The 23,491-nt window shown below is 45.2% G+C and overlaps 1 protein-coding gene across 1 annotated transcript in view; it reads right to left on the bottom strand.

The window, feature by feature from the left end:
* The window catches only part of LOC143930040 (alpha-2-macroglobulin-like protein 1), a 310,325-nt gene that overhangs the window by 201,688 nt on the left and 85,146 nt on the right, over positions 1-23,491 (bottom strand). Inside the window, exon 10 of the mRNA XM_077453939.1 lies at positions 19,570-19,684. Within this exon, the coding sequence (XP_077310065.1) occupies positions 19,570-19,684 (115 nt within the window). The remainder of the gene's footprint in view (positions 1-19,569; positions 19,685-23,491) is intronic.

The raw sequence follows: 23,491 nt of genomic DNA, 5'->3' as shown, positions 1-23,491 counted from the left end.
AACAAATGACAACAAATGTCACAGCAAAGAAATGTTTTACCTTTTTATTTTACTGAAATGAAACGTTGAGTTTATGGAAAACATTGCAATGAGGAGTAAATCTGTTTTTGCTCTACTAAAAGTATATGCTTTGCATGGAGACGTACCCATTCCTCTGCTGAGCTACTCAGCAATTGAAGGGGCACTTCATTCCAATTTTTTTTTTTTTTTTAATGCTGGAACATTAAACCATTTCAAACCTTAGAACTGTACAAAAGTATATAGTATATACTTTAAGACACTGGCCAGTTTCTCTCAGGTCATGTGAATAAGGCTAAGGCATTGGTCATAGAGTCTCTAACAAGAGTTTGGGGTTCAGATGTTCACACAGAACAAGTCATTCAGCAGCTCTACTTGAACACCACTACGCAGCCCACATTTAGTCAGTGCCTCAGCATTGGTCACCGATCTGCAGCCAGAAGTTGCCAGCAGTAGCGATTTATTTTTAAGGTAAAAAGGTAGAAAATTAAGAAACTCTTAGCCCTTGTACACATGGTCGGAGATTCCATCGGAATGTTTCCTATCAGACCGTTTTGTCGGATATTCCGACTGTGTGTGGTCTGCATCGGACTGTTTCCGTTGGAATATCCGACGGACCAATTTTTCCAATTTGCTGGTAAAATTTTCTGACAAAATGCTCCCATCGGACATACTCCGATCATGTGTAGCCTACTCCGATGGACAAAGTGCCACACATGCTCAGATCAAATTCCCTGACCAAAGCTATTGGCTACTAGCCTGAACGTAGTCCCGTCGTAACGAAATAACGTCATCACATTATGTACAATTGGATTTTCCGACAACTTTTTTTTACTTAATTTCTTTTTATTTAAATTTCATATTGTCATACAATAGAGTCAAGGTACAGCTCAAAAATACATATGAATTAAAAAACAATAGTCTCTACATCCCGTACATAGTGCCCTTTTATCACCTCATGACCCAACCCCCAATCCCCCCCACCCCCCATCCCCCCATCCCCCCCCCCTAGCACCAGACTGTTATCTTCTTGCTCACTATAGCCACAATTATTTCATATCCGGTCATTAAGATTATTAAGATAACTAATCACAGGCCTAGCTTTATCCTCGTCTGGCATTATTAATCCGATGGGTTCTCTATTTCCTTCAACCACGGTTCCCATATTTTCTCGAATCCTCTGAGGTTTCCCCTGCGTATATATGTAGTCCTTTCCTTCCACACTAAGTCATTTATGGCCTGAGTCCAATCACTTAAAAGAGGTGCCCCTACTGCCTGCCATTTCTGTGCTATTAGTCTCCGTGCTTGAAACAGACATCTTATAACAGCGATAGTTGTGCTCCTTCGCTCCCCCTGATTTCTCCTGTAGCCTAGTATACAGGTTCTGGGGTCCAAATCCACCTTGGTCCCAAAGGTCCTGTTTATAGTTTCGACAACTTAGTTTCCGACAACTTAGTCCGACCGTGTGTATGCAACATCACTTCCGGACCTCTTCCGGAATTAATCCGTCGGAATTACTCCGACGGATTTGGTTGTCAGAATCTCCGACCGTGTGTACAAGGGCTTACAGGTTGGTTATAAAATAGACTCCTTAGGAATCTTAATTATACCTAGGTATACAACAAAAGGGGTGGAATCACCCAAATGTGCCCAGGAACAACTAAAACTTAAAAAAAGTGAGTGGGAACACCTTGCTTCTCTAACTGAAAAAAAAAAAAAAACAACATTCAGGTTAAATAGATCATTTATAAAGGTTACCCAACAGATAGGTTTCAGTACCTGAACATGAAGCAAAGGGACCAGCTGTTGAGAAGAAACACAGCTAACTGTGGACGTTTGGGTGATCCCCTGCCTAGTGAGTGAATATGCTTTGGCATTTGTGGTGAGAAAAATAGAGGTCTTCCCAGTAGAAAGTCAAAAAGTAGAGGTTAGTGGTGGAATTTCAGGTACTACTGGGATGCTTGGGGAACTGAATGAAAAAGGCTGCATGATTGCAGTGTCAATCAGGAAGACAATTGGAAAGGTTTCTTGTTAAGGGTACAAAAAGTTTTAATGCAAAGATTAAAGTCGGCCACTCGATAACTCTTTTTAATGTTCTTTATTGGCTACATCATGTAAAACAGGATCAGTGCTAATGTGTTTCAGGCTATTACAGCCTTCCTCATAGCTATGAGGAAGGCTGTAATAGTCAAAATGCATTAGCATTGATCCTGTTTAACATAATGTAGCCAGTAAAGTCAATTAAAAGGCGTTATCGAGTGGCCGACTTCAATCTTTGCTTTAGATGTCTGCTAGGAGAGTTTGACCCCCTAGCCTGAGCACTGTATCTCAGCAAACACTTCTACTATTCTGGTGGTTGTGTTTGGGTATCCTTTGCTTGCATACAAAAGGTTTTTAATGGCTCCTGAGAGTTATGGAAACTTATTTTAACTATCCTGCATATGCATTAAATCTTTGGGACCAGAGATGGTTTAACCCTAACGCTACCCCAATACTAATCCTAATACTTATACAAACCCAAATGCTAACCCTTACTCTAACACTAAAACTAACCAAAATAGTAACCCTAACTCTGACCCTAATGTCAACTTCAACACTAACCTTAAAGTGGTTGTAAACCCCAGTCATGATATCTGAACAGAGCACATATATCTGTAGTGTTTACTTGTCTCTCTCCAAAGCTCTAAGTGTTGTTTCTCTCTGATGCTTCTGTCCTCTACTATCAGCATGAGTCAATTCTGAGAAGTTTTCCCGACACATGAGATAAAATTTGTGATGGGAGGGAGATAAGCACACAGCTTGTCTATTCAGAATACAGCTCTGCATGTTCCTTCGTTTCTTTTTTGGAGGGGGGTGTGCCCTTTCCTCCAATCAGCTCTTGCACAGTGTATAAGAGTCACCCCCTCCTCTGTACTCCTCACAGATGCATATGGATTTTATCACAAATCTGCACTTCTGAAGGGTTGTATACAAGAGAAGACTGCAGATAAACGTAAAACGTATGCAAGAGGATTTGTTTCATCTTTGTGTATCATCTGAGGCTATTCACTTCACTGGGTATATGTGAGGGTTTACAACCACTTTAATTTTGATCTCAGAGTAATTTCACCACTAAACCAATTTTCAACAGATCACTCTGCTCATCCCTGCTTCAGTAAATATTAAGCAAATTCTACATGTTATCATTGAATATTTAAGAACAGACATGGACCTTAACTATAATGCTAATCCTAATCCTTCACTAACCCCATCTCTGACCCGAACATCAAAGCTAACTCTGACCCTAATACTAATCCTCACTCTAATACTAGCTCTGATTAAAACCCTCCTACCTTTGATGGTAGCACTAATCCTCATACTATGCATAATGCTAACCCTAACTCTGACTCAAGTACTTACCATAACTCTGACTCTAGTGCTAGTCCTAATATTAATCCTAAATCTGACAGTAATTCTAGCACTTAAAGGAGTTGTAAAGGCAGAAGGTTGTTTATCTTAATGCATTCTATGCATTAAGATACAAAACCTTCTGTGTGTAGCAGTGTGTGTAGAAGCCTCCCCAGTACCCCCCAGTTACTTACCTGAGCCCCTTCTCTCTCCAGCGATGTCCACAAGTGTCTTAGCTACTCTCCTCCTGATTGGCTGTGACAAAAAAGTGGTGCCATTGGCTCCTGCAGTTGTCAATCAGAGTCAGTTAGCCAATCAGGGGAAGAGGGAGCAGGGCCATGTCAGGGCTCTGTGTCTGAATGGACACATGGAGCTGTGACTTGCCTCGGGTGCCCCCATAGGAAGCTGCTAGCTATGGGGACACTCATCAAGAGGAAGGGGTCAGGAGCACCAAAGAGGGACCTGAGAAGAGGAGGATCCAGGCTGCTCTGTGCAAAACCAACTGCACAGGGGAGATAAGTATAACGTGTTTGTTATTTAACCACTTACAGACCGGAAGATTTGACTGCTTAATGACCAGGCCATTTTTTGCGACACTGTACCCAAACAAAATGTACTTCTTTTTTTTTTCCCACAAATAGAGATTTCTTTTGGTGGTATTTGATCACCTTTGCGTTTTTATTTTTTCTATAAACAAAAAAATAGTGACAATTTAGAAAAAAAAACTATATTTTTAACTTTTTGCTATAATAAATATCCCCAAAAATGTTTTAAAAAAACAAATTTCTTCATCAGTTTAGGCCAATACATATTCTTCTACATATTTTTGGTAATAAAATCCCAATAAGCCTATATTGATTGGTTTGCGTAAAAGTTATAGCATCTACAAACTATGGGAAAGATTTATGGCATTTTTATAGCATTTTTTATTTCATATATTTTATACTAATAATGGCGGCGATCTGAGATTTTTAGTGGGGCTGTGACATTGCGGCTGATAGATCAGACACTCTTGACAGATTTTTTGGGACCATTGACATTTATAGAGCGCATATAAAAAAATGCACTGATTACTGTGTAAATATCACTGGCAGGGAAAGGGTTAAAATTAGGGGGCGATCAAGGGGTTAAGTGTGTTCCCTAGTGAGTGTTTCTTACTGTATGGGGGTGGGACTGACTAGGGAAGGAGACATATCGCTGTTCCTACTTACTAGGAACACACAATATGTCTCCACTCCCCTGACAGAACAGGGATTTGTGTGTTTACACACAAAAATCCTCGTTCAAGATCTCGCTCCCGCAACCACAGGTTGCCGGCGGCAATCGTACTCACTGGCCACACGCATCGGGTCCCCCTCCGGTGGCTCTTAAAGGGGAAGGCGTACCCATACAGAGTTTAGCAGGAATGTGCCACTTTGCTGATGTATATCATCATGGGCCGGTAGGCGAGTGGTTAACAAAAAAAAAAAAGGCTTTACAATCACTTTAAGCCACCTATAGACTGTTTAAATCTTGGCTGGTTCAGTACGAACTGGACGAAATTCAAATCATGTTGTATGGGGCTGGACAAGCTGATAATACCCAAGTTGATTGATTAATCAACTTGAGTATAACCAGCATGTTGGATTTTCATGTGATTATTGCCAGCAACTATATCCACTAGCAATAATCACTGTGTTCTCCCCGTCAGGAGAACACAATAGCTCTTTGGGAAGGATTTCCCTATCAACACTAACTGTAGTTGTAGGAAAGAAAATCATACCATTTATGGTCGGCTTAACCCCAACTCTGACCCCAATGATCATGCTGACCCTGAAGCTAGATCTAAAGCCAACCGAATCCTTTGCTTATCAATAAATGATCACCATGTTACAGGTGATAAAAATCATCGCTGTTTTTTTTTCAAAGAGGTTATGCTGTAGCAGATCTAATAAAATGACTGAATGAATGTCTCCCTCTCCCTCACTACTAATATTATTATTTTCTTTCATATCTTTATTATTTTCCCCCTCTTGTGGTGATATATATATATATATGCATGTATATATATATATATATATGTGTATATATATATATATATATATATATATATATATATATATATATATATATATATATATATATATATGTATATGCATAGTAACAAGCCAGCAGATTTCCTTGGAATGCACTCAGTCCCTGGAGACAGATGTTGGACAGGAAAAGGATGATCTGCAGATGAACCAATCATATACACACACATATGTCATGACGTTTGCTTATGTCACTTTGACTATAAAAATACAATTTGAATAAAGAGCAGGAGTTGATGAGGAGCTTTTACACCGAACACTGTCTCAGTGTTAATTCTTTTGCATGCATGCATTCACATCACATTGAATTAGGGTCCATTTAATTAACAAATATCCATGCACGAGTGTTTTCTTCCATTCCAGATCCTGATCTAGATACCGGTACTCACAGCATACTTCCTGGTGACTGGGTGATAGTTAAGAAGTTCCGACTTCCGGTTCCGGCGCCTCATAAAGTAACTGCAGGTCTTCTCAGCTCCTGCACCATGATCCACAAAATCTGCAATTAACACCAGCCCACCACTCTCCTGTGACCAGCAGACACTGATGGACCGGTATGTCGAAAAAAACATTGCTCTATCGAATATGACCCTGATGGCCCAGACAGTTCTCGTGGCGGACTCCCTGGACATGGAGGTAAGTGGCTGCAATGCCCCTCCACCCACACATCTAGCCTCTCCGGCCTCACATCATGCCTCACCCTCCTCTCAGCATGCCTCTCCCTCTCCATATCAGACAGATGGAAACACAGAAAGCATAGCACAGGCTGTGGCTGCACTCCTCTCCCCCATGATAGCAGCCTCAGTGGAGAAAGCAGTTAACGCTGGTATGAAACAGCTGAAGCAGCAGCTGGGAAAGCATGCCACCAGACTCAATGAGGCTGAACACCACATGGAAGATGAATTATATCAGGCACAGTCCACAAAACAAGCTCAGGATAAAACCAACCAATATATACTCCAGAAATTGGACGATTTGGAAAATCGATCCAGAAGGAGCAACCTACGGTTCGTGGGAGTCCCTGAATCCTTGCAAGCATCTGCGATCACAGATCTCTGCACAAGTTTCCAAGAAAATAAAAGCTTTCCAACAAATATGCACGGAACTCCACCAGTGACAAGTAAAATTCACTGCGTTCCCTGCAATTCTGCGACTGAAAACCCCTAACGGTGAACAGCTCTCCCTCCAAGATCCTTCTAAAGCTGAATTTTTTGTTGCGCTCACTTCGAGCCAATTCTCACTCCGACTCTCCCATCAGAGCTGCCCCCATTAATCGCACTCTGGACCAAAGAAGCCAGAGGAAGGACTCTACAAAACGCTTCAGACATTCTGGACCCGATCAACGCTACACTCCACGCTGACCAAGTAGGAGCGACATCCATTTTGATCCAACATGGGCATGTATAATGTTTTACTATCTTGGCTAGGCCAGCCTACACCTGGACTGCCTTTTATTTCCTCAGCTCAGGCTGACAACTAAGTGTTAGTCCTAGTTAAGTTACATTGTTTGTTCCTTGACTAAGCTTATTTTTCCATTGTGCTCATGTTTTCTGCCAATGGCCCTACTGCTCCATTGCCCCCCTCCCTCATACATGACCCAATCCTGCTGGACATGGCAGCATTATACGCATGAGCGCACTTCCGCCATGGCACTCGGGTCATGCATGGGAGCTGTCTTCTATAGTGACTCATGCGGAAAAAAAGTAAAGGGTTTTCAATATTTTGTAGTTTTCTTATTTCATGCACCCACCTTCTCACCCTCCTCCCTACCCCAAACGCACCCGTCTAATACTAGCCTCCTCACATCAGATGCTCCGGTGCCACCTCCCCATCTCGGTCAAATTACCTCACCTCACACTATTCAGGCAGTACCTCTCACCAGACCTATCCTTGATGCACCTGTAACACCAGCCCACAGCTCATTTACATACCTACCCCATGAAATTTGTCTCCTGGAATGTGAAAGGGCTTAGATCCACCTTAAATTCCCAGACTTTCAACACATGAAAAAACTCTGGGTATGCACTGTCTTGGGCTCAGACGCACTTGACCGCAAAGCAGGGGTTCTCATTATGATCCACAAAAACCTCCCCTGTGATATTATATCAATCGATTCTGATAAACAGGACATTTTTTTTCAGCACACATCCACCTAGGGAACAGAGACCTATGCTCCTCAATACCACCTGGCTCCTACGTCATCCACTTACCCCACATATAGTTGCGGAGGATTTTAACACTATTCTCCACCCGAATGAGGACAGATCCTTACCTAAATGATCTCTAAAATCACCCAAACCCACTGACCCCCACACGTCTCGCATCCACTATGGACTCTCTTCACTTCAGGGACATTTGGCGACTCCTGCAGCCGGCAGACAGGGACTTTACCTTTTACTCCAACCCACACAACTTGTTCACCAGAATCGACTACCTCTTCTGCACTGACAACCTCGTCCTAAAAATCTCTGGCGCAGATATCCACGACATTATCAGACCACGCTGCGGTCTCAGTTTCTATTGATGACCCTGATCTATACCCCAACCCCAGAATATGGCGTTTCCCATCCTATCTCCATAACAATGCTGATTTCCAATGCTTCATAGAAGATACATGGACAGAATTTGCCACGGTCAATTCGTTACACACTGACCATCCAAACTTTTTTTGGGAAGCTGGAAAGGCCTTCCTCAGAGGCTGGATCATTTCCTATGGTGCTTCATTCAAAAGAAAGACCTTAGCTAACTTCGAAACAGCTAATACCAGGCTGTCTGGCACAACGCTCTCTATACACCACAGATTCCCCCATACATAGAAAACGAGTGGCATGTAGCAAAAAATGCTTTTGACTCCTTAGCTGACACCCTTGAGCGGATAAAAAGGACCCATATGGATGCCAGACTCCACAGGTTTGGAAACAAAGCGGGTAAGCTGCTAGCAAGACTCTGCAAAGGCCCTTTCTGACCAACCCACATAACTTCCCTTAGGGACACCTCAGGCACCATCAGATCTACTCCTCAGGACATAAACCCCATTGACAAAAAAGTCGCACAAGATTGAATGCCCCTATCTCTCTACTTGAAATATCCGAAACTATTCGGAACCTAGCTCCCTCCAAGGCCATGGGCCCCGATGGGTTTACGGGGGAATTCTACAAAACTCTCCAAAATATAGCACAACCCTCTCTCCTCAAGGTTTACAACAGTATATGGTCAGACGGCCCTTATTTATCTAAAGGAAATCAGGCCACCATCAAACTACTCTTGAAGAAGGGCAAAGATCCTCAAGAACTGGGTTCCTATCGCCCCATATCACTCTTAAATCTAGACGTCAAAATTTTATCCAAGATTATAGCCACCAGACTAGCCACCATCATCCCCTCTCTGATACACCCTGCCCAATGAGATTTTGTAAAAGGGAGAACAGCCACTTTAAACATCCGTAAGGTAATGATGGTCCTAGAACATGCCAAATGCAATCCGGGAGGTGACCATGCCATCATCACCTTGGATGCGGAAAAAGCTTTTGACAATGTCAGTTTCGAATGGCTGTCACTAGTCTTGTCTAAAATGGGGCTCATTGGTCCCTTTAATCATCTCATAAATGCCATGTACGCTTCTCCTGCAGCAAGATTGGTAGCGGCTGGTCTTCTATCTGACGAGTGCCGCCTCTACAAGGGCACGAGGCAAGGCTGCCCCCTATCCCTGCTCCTTTTCAACATAGCTTTAGAACCCTTATCCCGATACTTAACTCAGAAGGCTCCACTACACAGAATCTGTATTTGAAATCGGGAATTACGTTCTTCCCTCTTCCCTCTGCGGACGATGTTCTTATATTCACAGCCGACCCCTCCTCCGACATGTCCACCATCAAAAAGTTTTTCGACAAATTCAGACTTTGCTCCATATAAACTGCAGTAAAAGCGAAATCCTTCCCATAGGCACCATCTCCAACCCCCCTGGGTCAACCACTCCCCCTTCACAGTAGCCAAATCGCACATAACGTATCTAGGCATGAAGATAGGGAAGTTACCTTCCTCTATATACCATCTCAACTATCCCCCTCTAATCAAAAAGATATCCCAAGAATTGGGTAACTGGATGGATCTGCCTCTTTCGCTCCTGGGAAGATGCCATCTAGTGAAAATGGTCAGTTTTGCTTGTTTACTATACCCACTACAAACAATCCCATTGCTTTTACAGCACAAAGACATACAATCCTTGAATAAAGCCATCTCAAAATTCATCTGGCAGAACAAACGACCACGCATAGCTTTTACACAACTACATCTTCCCAGATGTGAAGGAGACATCAACCTCCCAAATGTTAGACTGTATAACCTAGCATGTTTATTCCAGATAGGTTTGGACCGGATTGCACAATCTTCTGCTACTCAAACTACTCCTTGGAAGCTCCCATGGCCCACCCCTACTCATTGGTGGCCCTTCTCCATTGCAAATGGAAATCTATCCCTGTACCCTTTCAGCATAACCTCCTCTTACGTGATACTGCCATAGCCTGGAGAGAAATAAGAAAAAGCCTGAAACTTTCCCCCTTCATGTCCAGGCACCTCACGATCCAAGGGAACCCACTTTTCCCACCAGGAATGGATCAGAAACCTTTCCACTTCGGGGAACAAAAAGGCCTCACAAAGTTTTCCACCCTATGCAATATGGAAACGGGCCTCCCCCACAATTTCTCAACTATCGCCGAAACATTCTCCCTCCTCCAAACTCATGCTTTCCACTTCGGCCAATGTGTCAACTTCATTCGGAACTCATGTAGAGAGAACAGATAGAAATTCCAAGTGTCCTGTACAGATCTATTACTCCAAGCTGGATCTTACAGGATCTCCAACATCTACAAACCCCTTCTGAAAAAATCCACTCTATCGATCGTATCCTCATCAGCAGCAAATTGGAGCAAAGACTTTCCAGTCCCTGACATAGTGGACAAACTCCTAATGGGATATAACAAAATCCAACAGCTTATCCCTAACAAATCGTTAAGAGAAACCAAAATAAAAATTATTCACTGCACCTACATTCCCTTTCTCTCAGTCAAGAACAATTCAGATGCAGCCAAATGTCCCCTCTGTCACCAATCACGACCGCCTCTTACCCACCGTTTTTGGTCATGCTCCTTCATCTCCACATTCTGGGACCAAGTCATCTCCTACCTCTTCAACATAACCCTGCTGAAAATACCAAAGGACCCCTTGCTCCTCATCTTTGTGTATTGGAATGTTCAACTATTACCATGGTCCCCCAACAACTGCCCGCCCTATAAAGATTGGGCCCAGATTTGTCTCTTAATCAGCAGGAGAGTCATCCTAAAAAACTGGACCTCCCCCTGCTGCCCAAACATCTCACAAATCCAACGGGAGCTTCTAAACTTACTATACAAAGACAAAATCAACACGGACCACAAACATGAAGCCTCCAAAGCACGATTCTGGCACCTCTTCATTCTTTCAACACTAAAGAAGACCTTGATGACTTTGAAATAAATTCATTCTCCTACTACCTCTAACATTGCTCACACCGAGAGCGCTCAGCTCATGACAATGTAATTGGTGCATCCTCCCCCCCCCATCCTCTTCTCACCCCCCTCCTATTTATCTGCTCTCTGTTTCACCTTGTAGCTCTGATATAATTTTTTGCAACCGATCCACCCGGTTATCCCTGTATTGATAGTTACTTTTCATGTTGCTTTACTTCTGCTGTGTGAGCTGTACACACAACGCCAGTCTACATGGTATTCATTTCACATGTCATAAGAAAAAGTATTATCTTTGTTAATAGCTCCTGTATTTCATAATTTTTCAATAAAATCGACTGAAATAAGTTCCTCCGGAAACACTCCCTGGAGCCAAGATATGATGGTCCATTCCAAGTGTTTCTGAACATCCACTTCAGTTAAGTTGGCCGGAAAGAACATTTGGATACACGCTTCCCATTGCAAAAAAGGCTCCAGTTCCTGAGGACTGTGCACCACCCGCATCAGAATGAAACTATATATCTTTTATTATAGCAACTGCACACACACAGGAGGTGGCTATCAAACAAGTAAATGCTATAACACAATTCTGATTATAATTCATCTAACACCAATGTAGTTACTTTCATATTTGGTTACTGTACTATAGTCTTCTGGCCTTCAGTCGATCCATATATATATATATATATATATATATATATATATATATATATGTGTCACAGACAACTACTGGGTCAACAATTGTGACCACTGAGGATCTGTGGGTTGGAATATAGGGAGTAACTGGGGATATAGGCCGCAGAGTGTCCTGAACAAATAAGACAAATATGGAAAGTCATTACTCAGCAAACTGACCTTATTAAGAACAGACACATGCTCATGTAATGGGAATACGGGGCATAGCATGAAACTCACCCTAACCATAGAGAATCCCAGTCCTACGGATGCAGGCACATATGTTATGGGGATACGGTATGCAGAGGTGGGAGGGGATCAAGAGGAAAGTTTCAACTTAAAGATATATATATAACTCATCAGAATGGCAGGCCCTTTAAACAGCAATTAATTCCCTTAGACCACATATATGTATACGCACCCTAGGAGATACGGTGGCCATAGCTGATCCCACATTTGAGGACACAATGGCAGCAGAGACTGGTTTCTCTGATGTTAACATGTGGCTCGAATGGATGAGGTATAGTACAGGGAAACATAACAGGACCAACTGTTATGTGTGTGGTGGAGCTAGACCCCATTTGGGAACAGTGCCATTAAACACACCTCCCACTCAAGAGGAGTGCTTTCTGAGTCTGTTCACCAATACTCCCACTGACCACTCCTAGTGTGAAATAGGGAAAAGAGAATATCCCATAGTAACTAAGACATCCAAACCAGGGGAGGGTATCACCATATATCCCGGTAACTACACATGTTATGGGAACTACTAGGGAACAGGGAAATTCTTGGGGAACTTCTCCATGGGATATTGTGCCTCGTACAGCAGTGTATCCACAGATCTGGTGCAGAATAAAACTCAATCTTTGGGAGATGTGTATTGAATCTGTGGGGACATGAAGATTAGGACTAAGTTAACAGACCAATGGACAGGGGAATGTGCACTTGCCAAAGTCATAATGCCTCTGCACATCTTTTCGGGAGGTGATCCAGTAACAGAAGGGGAGCATTTATCTGAATCCAGCAGGAAGCGCAGAAGTGCCCATTCTGGTAGTTTTGACCCCCATGTATATATAGACGCCATAGGAGTCCAAAGGGGGGGTTCCAGGTGAATTCAAAGCAAGCAGCTGCAGGATTTGAGTCCCTGATTTCCATAATTACTTTAAATAAGAATGTAGATTGGATTAATTATATCTACTATAACCAACAGAGGTTCGTTAACTATACCAGGGATGCACTCCAGGGTTTAGCTAGAGGCCACTTCACAAATGAATTTTCAAAATCATATGGCCTTGGATATGGTTTTAGCTGAGAAGAGGGGGTGTGTAAAATGTTGTCTGCAACAAGTACATGTTGTACGTATATCCGTATAAGGATTGACCAATCCCTGGGAACAGTACGTGGCCTCAGGTGTTTCCACTCGTATACAGCGGCATAGGCGGCAAATTCAAATATACAGCACTGTTTTGAATGATTTCAATGCCGGTTTTCATTGTACTTATGTGAGTAGCGTTTTTAACATTTAAATAAACTATTTTAAACTGGATTACACTATGTTCTGCCCCATTTTATTATCTTTCATGAGGATTTCCATGGATATTTAAACCGGACCAGCTTTATAGCAGCGACACAGGGGCTCACACTGTGGAGGCGCATTAACCCCATATGGGGATGGGGAGCTGGTGAGTGAGAATTTTTACTATTAATGCACCGGTCATCATCCTGGAAATTTTGAAGCACTGAAGCACTTTTTGTCACTTCCGTTCCATTTTAAAGACTTTTTATTATTTCTTTCTGATTTTTACTTCTGGCTCCGCTTATAACATCATACTGTGGGACTTGCACTATATATTTACAATTTATTTCCACTTAGCGATTTCAGAATCGCACGGATTATTAGATTGTTATTTGATGGAATTTTTTGTTTTTATTTTATCTGCTGTTGAATTTTAACACACTTTTGCAATATAGCTCCACTCAGCGATTTTCAAATCGCATACAATTTAGGAATGCGATTTTAACATTTGAATTTATATACACAATTTTGGTTTTTGTAGTATTATGTTTTGGTAATTTTTGTGGTTCACAAATAACACTTTGTATTATATCTGGCACTTTTTAATGAATATTCTATTAGGCATGAAATTATTGTTTATTCACCGATCATCACGTATTTAGTTTTTATGGTATTTCAACTACTGGATTTTTTCTTGATTGGCTTTTTGCACATATTAACAGCAGGTGTGCGCCGTTTACTACCCCTTTGATACACCAACACATTTTTAACCCCTCGGGGTGATTTTAATAGGTAGTGGCAGCCCCTGTCTTCACCACTAGGGCACTTATTCACTTATTTATTTTTATTTTAATTTACATTATTGTAATCACTTTTACACTTGATCACATTTTATCACTTTTAATAGATTTAGGGTCCATAGCGCACCTTTACCCCTTTTTTGACCTTTACATATGTGATGACGCTTGCTTATGTCACTTTGACTATAAAAGAGCAGTAATTTGAATAAAGAGCGGGAGTTGATGTGGATCTTTTAGACTGAACACTGTCTCAGTGTTAATTCTTTTGCATGCATGTATTCACATCACATTGAATTAGGGTCAGAGGCAGAATATAAGATACATTCTGGTTTTGGACCAGAAATCTATCCATAACAATGCCTAGACAGTCAACTTGGTGTAATTTGAGTTTATATTCGGAAACATTTTGGCAAGCAAACAGTAATTTCAGAGCAAAATCTATTTTGTCCAAATTCCTCCACTAAACCCTCCCTCATTGTCTTAGCCCTTGTACACACGGTCGGACATTCCGACGGAAAATGTCCTATCGGACCATGTTGTCGGATAATCCGACTGTGTGTGGGCTCCATCGGACTGTTTTCGTTGGAATATCCGACGGATAAAGTTTTAGAGCTGGGCTATATACTTTCCAACAACATGATCCGAATGGACTTTGTCCGATTGTGTGTAGAGAATTCCGATCGGACAAAGTGCCACCATGCTCAGATCAAATTCCTAGACCAAAGCTATTGGCTACTAGCCTGAACGTAGTGCCCGTCGTAACGAAATAACGTCATCACGTTACGTACGATCGGATTTTCCGACAACTTTGTCCAACCGTGTGTATGCAACACAAGTTTTGGACAAAATCCATCAGACAAAATCCGACAGATTTTGTTGTCGGAATGTCCGACCGTGTGTACAAGGGCTTAGACATTTTTTTGCCAACCAAATATGCAACCACATTAGAGCAGTTATCCTTTTGAACATAGACTGGGTTGGCTAAAACCATTGTAATTATTTTGCATTTCCATTTTGTCTGTAGCTACTGTTCCATATTAGTATATATAGTTCTTACACAGTACCCCAACTGTATTTGTGCTCAATGCACATTCACAATCCCTTCCAGCGTTCATATCTGTCTTATATATTTATAGTTGCACAGCTTGAGAACAACAGTATTGCTTCTACAACAGAAAGTCCTTACTGTTCTCTCTCACACCCCAGCATTAAGCCATGAGTATTGGTGACTCAGAGCAACTTTTAAAACTGTAGAACATCTCAGGACAGTGTTCATTTTGGCAGCAAATTTTGATTTAGTTTTATTCTTAGTCTTAGAACTAAAATGGCATTTTAGTTTTAGTCCCATTTTAGTCTTCTGCAATTGGTCGTATTTTTAGTCCACTAAATTAGTCATATTTAGTCGACTAAATCTTCAGGACATTTTAGTCGACTAACATGGCCTACATTTTAGTCGACTAAAATCTCCAGTACATTTTAGTCAACTAAAACTAATTTTAGTTATCTAAAATCTAATTGGTGTAGTTAAATCATAATTCTTTATTTAAGCATTTCTCTATAATTTCCAAACTCATTATATACTGCTGGAGTGAAAAATCCAATATGTTATTTATGGTATTGAGGTACAGTAGGTGCCGCCGATATTGTGTTTCCAGCGCGATACTGTCCCAGGGAACAGGCTTCTCTAACCAGCGCGATCCCGTTGCGCTGGTTCTCACGCTGGCTGCAATAGGAAAATTTCATTTTCCTATAGTAGCGAGAGCGTGGCGATAATGTCACCTCACTCATGAAGCCTGCATGCCTTCTCAGGGGCATAACAGGCCCTTAGGTCCGGTAGGGATTTTAAGGGGAATCCCCTACGCCAAAAAAAACAGCGTGGGGTCCCCCCAAAATCCTATCCAGACCCCTATCTAAGCATGCAGCCTGGCCGGCCAGGAAAGGGGGTGGGGACGAGTGAGCGCCCCCCCTCCTGAGCCGTACCAGGCCGCGTGCCCTCAACAGGGGGGGTGCCTTGGGGAAGGGGGGGCCGCGCGGCCCCTCCTCACCCCAAAGCACCTTGTCCCCATGTTGATGAGGACAAGGGTCTCTTCCCGACAACCCTGGCCGTTGGTTGTCGGGGTCTGCGGGCAGGGGGCTTATCGGAATCCGGGAGCCCCCTTTAATAAGGGGGCCCCCGGATAGTGGCCCCCCACCCTATGTGAATGAGTATGGGGTACAATGTACCCCTACCCATTCACCGTCACCGTCTTCCGTTCTTCTTCTTTTTCTGGAGATGTTGACTCGACGCTCTCCCCGGCCGCAATGCCAGGGACGCGGTGCGCGGTGACTTATATAGGGACAAGGGGCGGGGTCACCAGTTGATGTCACATGGTGACCCCGCCACCTTACGATGTCACAGTCCCAACATCCACTGCGCACCGCGTCCCTGGCATTGCGGCCGGGGAGAGCGTCGAGTCAACATCTCCCGAAGAAGAAGAAGAATGGAAGGCGGTGGTGGCAGTGGCGGCGGCGACAGAAGACTGGGCCACCGCTAGTAAACAGCTGGAAGAAGAAGCAGTGGCCCGGCAAGAAGAACCGAAGAGGGGGACAAGACCCCCCCAAGTCGGAAGAAGAGGGCGGCGATGAAGAAGAAAGCCGGGCTCCTCCGCTAGTAAAAGAGCTAGCAGAAGATAGCGGAAGAGTCCGGCGAGAAGACCTCGAAGACGGAAGAAGACCCCCGGAGCTGTACAATAAACTATTTTAACCCTTGTGTGTTGTGTTTTTTTTTACATTTTTTTCACAGGTGAATGGGTAGGGGTACATTGTACCCCATACTCATTCACATAGGGTGGGGGGCCGCTATTCGGGGGCCCCCTTATTAAAGGGGGCTCCCGGATTCCGATAAGCCCCCGCCCGCAGACCCTGACAACCAACGGCCAGGGTTGTCGGGAAGAGGCCCTTGTCCTCATCAACATGGGGACAAGGTGCTTAGGGGTGGGGGGCCATGCGTTTTTTTCGGCGTAGGGGATTCCCCTTAAAATCCCTACTGGACCTAAGGGCCTGGTATGCCTTCCAAGGGGGAACCCATGCCGTTTTTTTTTTAATTTGGCGTGGAGTTCTCCCTTAGGATTCATACCAAACACAGTGCCTGGTATTGGCAGGAATCCAATTCGGATCCCCGCACCAATGTGAACCCGGCCAGCGATGCTTGTCGCTTATCGGGAAAGGAAAATAAAAAATTTTCCTTTCCCGATGCGAGCCAGCTCGGCGCTGGCTCCCACGACGGGGCTCGTAGGGTGTCAATCTCGCAGATAGAAGCGGCGAGATTGACACAATATCGCGGTCACCTACTGTATTAACATGCACTATAGACCAGTGTTAATTTTGACGTCAAATTTCAATTTAGTCTTAGTCTTTTGACTAAAATGGCATTTTCGTTTTAGTCTGATTTTAGTCTTTTGACTAAAATGGCATTTTAGTTTTAGTTGTATTTTAGTCATCTCAATTGTTTTAGTCATATTTTAGTCGACTAAAATGGTATTAAGTTAGTAGACTAAAATGTTTTAGTCGACAAAATTAACACATTAAAGTCTCAGGATGAGCAGTTTCAGTGCTGTAGATACAAAGAGAAAATTGATCCCTGGAATATAGTTCAGGTTCTAATTCCTAACAGCTTCATTTGCCAACTACATATTGCAAAGTAGTTTTGGAGAGCTTGCAATTTAGTAGGATAATAGTTGTACCACTTTGCCATGCGACTTTGCCCTGCGACATGTGTCTGACTTCCATGAACAGGGATCCAACTTTGATCCCCGGCAATACCACACACTGTGTCTGGTATGAATCTTTAGGGGGAACTCCACGCAAAATGTAAAAAAAAAAAAAAAAAAAATGGCATGGGTTCCCCCTCAGGGAGAAATCCATACCAGACCCTTATCCGAGCACACAGCCCGGCAGGTCAGGAAAGGGGATGGGGATGAGCGAGCACCCCCCCCCTCCTGAACTGTACCAGACCACATGACCTCAACACCTCAAAGCACCTTGTTCCCATGTTGATGAGGACAAGGATCTCTTCCTGACAACCCTGGCCGTTGGTTGTCAGGGTGTGTGGGCCAGGGGCTTATCGGAATCTGGAAGCCCCAATTAACAAGGAGGCCCCCAGATACCGGCCCCACCCTATGTGAATGAGTATGGGGTACATTGTACCCCTACCCATTCACCTGAAAAAAAGTGTAAAAAAAAAAAAAAACTAAGCATGAAGGGTGTTAAAGTAATTAATTAAGGCAGCACTGCCTCCTCCGCTGATGTCTTCTGCCTCTGTCGGTTCTTCTCCGCTGATGTCTTCTAGTCTTCTCCGGTTCTTTTCCTTCTGTCCGCTGTCTTCTGCCTCTGCCAGATCTTCTCTTCTATCTTCTCGCTCTTTTGCTGGGTCTTCTCCGCTGTCTTCTGCCTCTGTTCTTCTTACGATGTTTTCTCAACCCTCTCTCCTGCTCTATTGCTGGGTGCACGGTGTGCCACTACTTATATTGGCATGAGGCGGGGTCACCGGGGGCACCCCTTATGATGTTACTTCCCCATCATGCCCCTGGGTGGTGACATCATAAGGGGTGGGGCCTCTGGATGACATCACCTAGTTACCCTGCCCCATGCCAATATAAGTAGTGGTACAACGTGCACCCAGCATTAGAGCGGGAGAGAGCATTGAGTCAACATCGGAAGAATAACAGAGGGAGAAGACAGCAGATAAGACCCAGCAAAAGAGCGAGAAGAAAGTGGAGAAGACCCAGCAAAAGAATGAGCAGATAGTGGAGAAGACCCAGCAGAGGCAGAAGACAGCGGACAGAGGGAGAAGAACCGGAGAGGGCTAGAAGACATCAGCGGAGAAGACCCGAAGACGGGAGAAGACATCAACAGAGGAGGCAAAAGAGCGGGGAGGGGAGAAGAGATCGGAAGAGACACCGGAGCTGCCTTAATAAATTACTTTAACACCCTGTGTGCTGTGTTTTATTTTTGACACTTTTTTTCAGGTGAATGGACACCCCCCCATATTGAGGGCATGCGACAGGGTACGGTTCAGGGGGGGCACTCCCTTTCCTGACCTGCTGGGCTGTGTGCTCAGATAAGGGTCTGGTATAGATTTTGGGGGACTCCAATGCCGTTTTTTCTGAGTGGGGGTTCCCCTTAAAACCCATACCAGACCCAAGGGCCTGGTATGCTCCTAGAGAGGGAACTCATGCCATTTTATTTTAAATGTGGCGTGGAGTTCCCCTTCAAGATCCTCAGAGCACAAGTCACATACTAAAGTTGGGTCAGTTAAGATGGCGATCCGACTTTGATCTGACTTCAGTGATAATTAATGGGCTAAAGTAGGATCAAAGTCGGACCAAAGTAGTGCAGGGAGCATTTTCAAAGTCGGACCGACTTGTGTCAGACCAGTTAAGACGGCTGCCATAGGGAAACATTGATTTTCACACGACATGAGCTCTGAGCTCCCAATGTCGGACTGTTTGTCATACTAGTGTGAACCCGACCTATATAAGAGTTGTACAGAATGTCTCTGAGAGCTTCCACATCTTCTCTAATTTAATTTGCTAACAGTACCTCTATCTTGATACGACTCACCTGTCCCCTCTTCCTCCATACTGACATGCATGATCAGTTCTCTGTTGTAGTCTGAGCTCTGCAGATTGAATTTCTTCAGATCCAGAGAACTTTGCATCTTTCCAGTCTGGTCAATCTATGAAGAAAAGGAAGATGTTGGGGTTATTGAAGTTACGCAGTAGGTTTACTATGTCCCCTGTCTGCCTCATATTAAATGAGATAAAACCTGGTCAGAAGAAAATTCAAGTTCATGGAGCAAAAATATTCACTTCCAATTAGCAGTTTCTTTGATTATGGAAAAGTTTTCATGCTTAGTGATTGCATTTGGCTATTAATTTCAAAGAGGGATCCCTCTCCAAGTCAATTGTTGGTATCTTGGTGTACCATTTCCTATTTCTCAATATCCTTTGACACATAGAAATGTATTTGTGTCTGTTTATAACAGCAAGATTTCCCCCGTCCCTATTTTGCTTCATTTGCTAAACTTCATCAAAGCAATACGTTCATCCATAGTCAAATTATCACCCACCATCTTACAAAAGTTGACGTTCTTGAGATCCCTTGTAACTGCTATACTGATGGGTGAAGTAGAAGATTCAGTTGTTAGCTGAAGACAGGATAGGCTCCCCTGAAGAAATGAGTCTTCGCCTAATAGCCGGACAGATTGGGGTTTTGAGTTCCAGAGGATGGGAGAAGTTCTGGAGAACGGAGCTAGAGAGCAGGAGGTCTCGGGTGGAGCAGAGAGGATGGTTTGGGTGATTTTTTGAAGACAAGATCGATGAAGACATGCATGTAGCTGCAGTGAAATGTAGGCGTAGTGCAGACATGACAGGGTGCAAGTCTTACTGGGACGAGAAGTTAATAGGTGTGGTTTTAGTGAATAAGGAGCTTACCTGATTGGAGTATTGTCTGGAGGGGTGGAGTATAGGAGATAGTGTTGGAAGGGGAGGGCAGGAAGGTCAGGCGTTCGGGGGCATGCAGGATAGGAGAGACGTTCAGGATCACCCACCCTCTGCAAAAAAGATGAGTGGGTTAGAGAACTTATGGGAGTAGCTCAGGACAGCAGCTGAGCAGCATGACACAGAATGGCTACAAAGCCAAATTGTGGCCACATTACAGGGTGTAGGGCAGAGACCCTCCACAGCTAGGGCTACCCCTTCGTGGGCTCGGAGGTCAAGGCCTCCGGTGTGCTTGAGCCCTGACAATACCCCCCGGACACAGAGCTGGCTTAGGAGTCCCAGCTGGGACCCTTCAGGCCCCCCTGCAAAGCTGACACCTCCGTCGGCGGGCAGGGTCCCAAAAGGGGGGTCACTCACCAGTCCAGGTCACAGGCCCCCTCCAGGACCTTCTGGGCGGAGATCCATGCGGCAGAAGCCCCTGGAAAGGTGTGGGGTTCCCCCCAAAATCCATACCGGACCCCTATCCGAGCACGCAGCCCGGCCGGCCAGGAAAGTGGGTGGGGACGAGCGAGCGCCCCCCCCCCCCTCCTGAGCCGTACCAGGCCACGTGCCCTCAACATGGGGGGTGCCTTGGGGAAGGGGGGGCCACGTGGCCCCCCCACCCTAAAGCACCTTGTCCCCATGTTGATGAGGACAAGGGCGGGGATGAGCGAGTGCCGCCCCCCCTGAGCCGTACTAGGCCGCGTGCCCTCAACATGGGGGGTGCCCGCGCGGCCCCCCTCCCCAAAGCACCTTGTCCCCATGTTGATGAGGACAAGGGCCTCTTCCCGACAACCCTGGCCGTTGGTTGTCGGGGTCTGCGGGCGGGGGGCTTATCGGAATCCAGGAGCCCCCTTTAATAAGGGGGCCCCTGGATCCCGGCCCCCCACCCTATGTAAATGAGTATGGGGTACAATGTACCCCTACCCATTCACCTGTGAACAAAAGTAAAAAAAAAAACAACACACAAGGGTTAAATAGTTAGCATAAGCATAAACATAAGTTTATTGCACAGCTCCGGGGGTCTTCCGTCTTCGGGGGTCTTCTCGCGGGACTCCTCCCCTATCTTCTGCTAGCTCTTTTACTAGAGGAGGAGCCTGGCTTTCTTCTTCGTCGCCGCTGCCCTCTTCTTCCGACTTCGGGGGCCTTGTCCCCCTCTTCTTTTACTAGCGGTGGCCCGGTCTTCTGTCGCCGTCGCCGCCGCCTTCCGTTCTTCTTCTTCTTCTTCTGGAGATGTTGACTCGACGCTCTCTCCAGCCGCAATGCCAGGGACGCGGTGCGTGGCGACTTATATAGGGACAAGGGGCGGGGTTGATGTCACATGGTGACCCCGCCCCCTTACGATGTCACAGTCCCGGAGGATGCTGGGACTGTGACATCGTAAGGGGGTGGGGTCACCATGTGAGAAGAAGAAGAAGCAAGAAGAAAGAAGAAAGAAGAAGAAGAAGAAGAAGAAGAAAGAAGAAGAAGAAGAAGAAGAACGGGCCACCGCTAGTAAAAGAGCTGGAAGAAGAAGCGGTGGCCCGGCAAGAAGAACCGAAGAGGGGAACAAGACCCCCGAAGTCGGAAGAAGAGGGTGGCGACAACGAAGAAGAAAGCTAGGCTCCTCCGCTAGTAAAAGAGCTAGCAGAAGATAGCGGAGGAGTCAGGCGAGAAGACCCCCCGAAGACGGAAGACCCCCAGAGCTGTGCAATAAACTATTTTAACCCTTGTGTGTTGTTTTTTTTTTTACTTTTGTTCACAGGTGAATGGGTAGGGGTACATTGTACCCCATACTCATTCACATAGGGTGGGGGGCCGGGATCCGGGGGGCTTCCTTATTAAAGGGGGCTCCCGGATTCCGATAAGCCCCTCGCCCGCAGACCCCGACAACCAACGGCCAGGGTTGTCGGGAAGAGGCCCCTGTCCTCATCAACATGGGGACAAGGTGCTTTGGGGAGGGGGGCCGCGCGGCCCCCCTTCCCCAAGGCACCCCCCATGTTGAGGGCACGCGGCCTAGTACGGCTCAGGGGGGGCGGCGCTCGCTCATCCCCACCCCCTTCCCTGGCCGGCTGGGATGCATGCTCGGATAGGGGTCTGGTATGGATTTTGGGGGGAACCCCACACCGTTTTTTGGGTGAAGGGGATTCCCCTTAAAATCCCTACCGGACCTAAGGGCCTGGTATGCCCCTGAGAAGGCATGCGGGCTTCATGAGTGAGGCGACATTATAGCCTCGCTCTGGCTGCTATAGGAAAATGACATTTTCCTATTGCAGCCAGCGCAACGGTATCGCGCTGGTTAGAGGAGCCTGTCGCCGGGAACCAGCGCGATACTGTCGCGCTGGAAACACAATATCGGCAGCACCTACTGTACCTGCTGATCTACTAGCAAGTGACTGTCCTACTGGTAGCTTGTGCCTCTTGGTGCAACCACCCTCTGTGCCACCTTCAGGGGTGGTCTGCGCCGAGTCGCAACAGCGACCGCTCTCGGCATCTTGGCCCCGGTGAGTACATTTATATGATAGTACGAACCAGCCATGACAGGGGCCAACAGAGCGGGTTCTCCATTAGAAGTCCTGCTCCAGCAAGTCTCTGCACTCACAGAAGCAGTACAGAAACTACAGGATGGCTATGCACATATCGACAGCAGGCTTCAGCAACTAGCCACAGCTCCAGCACCCACAAATCCTATGCAGGCCTCCACCAGCGGTGCCTCCACCCCTCATGTCCAGCCTCCACCAGCTATGATGATGGCAGTACCCGAACCACGAGTACCCACGCCTGAGTGATTTTCAGGCGACCGAAAGAAATTCAGAGCCTTTAAAAATGCATGTTCCTTGTACTTGGCTTTGCAACCCAGGACCTTTTCTTCGGAGATCGTCAAGGTCGGGTTTATTATCTCTCTTTTGGCTGAGGAACCCCAGGCCTGGGCCCATAGCCTTATGGAACAGAGAAGCCCCTTGTTAAACTCCATGGACACCTTCTTTGAGGCCATGGGACAATTATATGACGAACCTCAGCGTACT

Source organism: Lithobates pipiens, unplaced genomic scaffold (genome assembly GCF_037356315.1).
Source record: "Lithobates pipiens isolate NorthernLeopardFrog02 unplaced genomic scaffold, aLitPip1_a1.2 Scaffold_25, whole genome shotgun sequence".
In the NCBI taxonomy this organism is placed as follows: domain Eukaryota; kingdom Metazoa; phylum Chordata; class Amphibia; order Anura; family Ranidae; genus Lithobates; species Lithobates pipiens.
The sequence above is the reverse complement of the archived record's forward strand: the minus strand, read 5'-3'. Positions and strand labels throughout refer to the sequence as shown.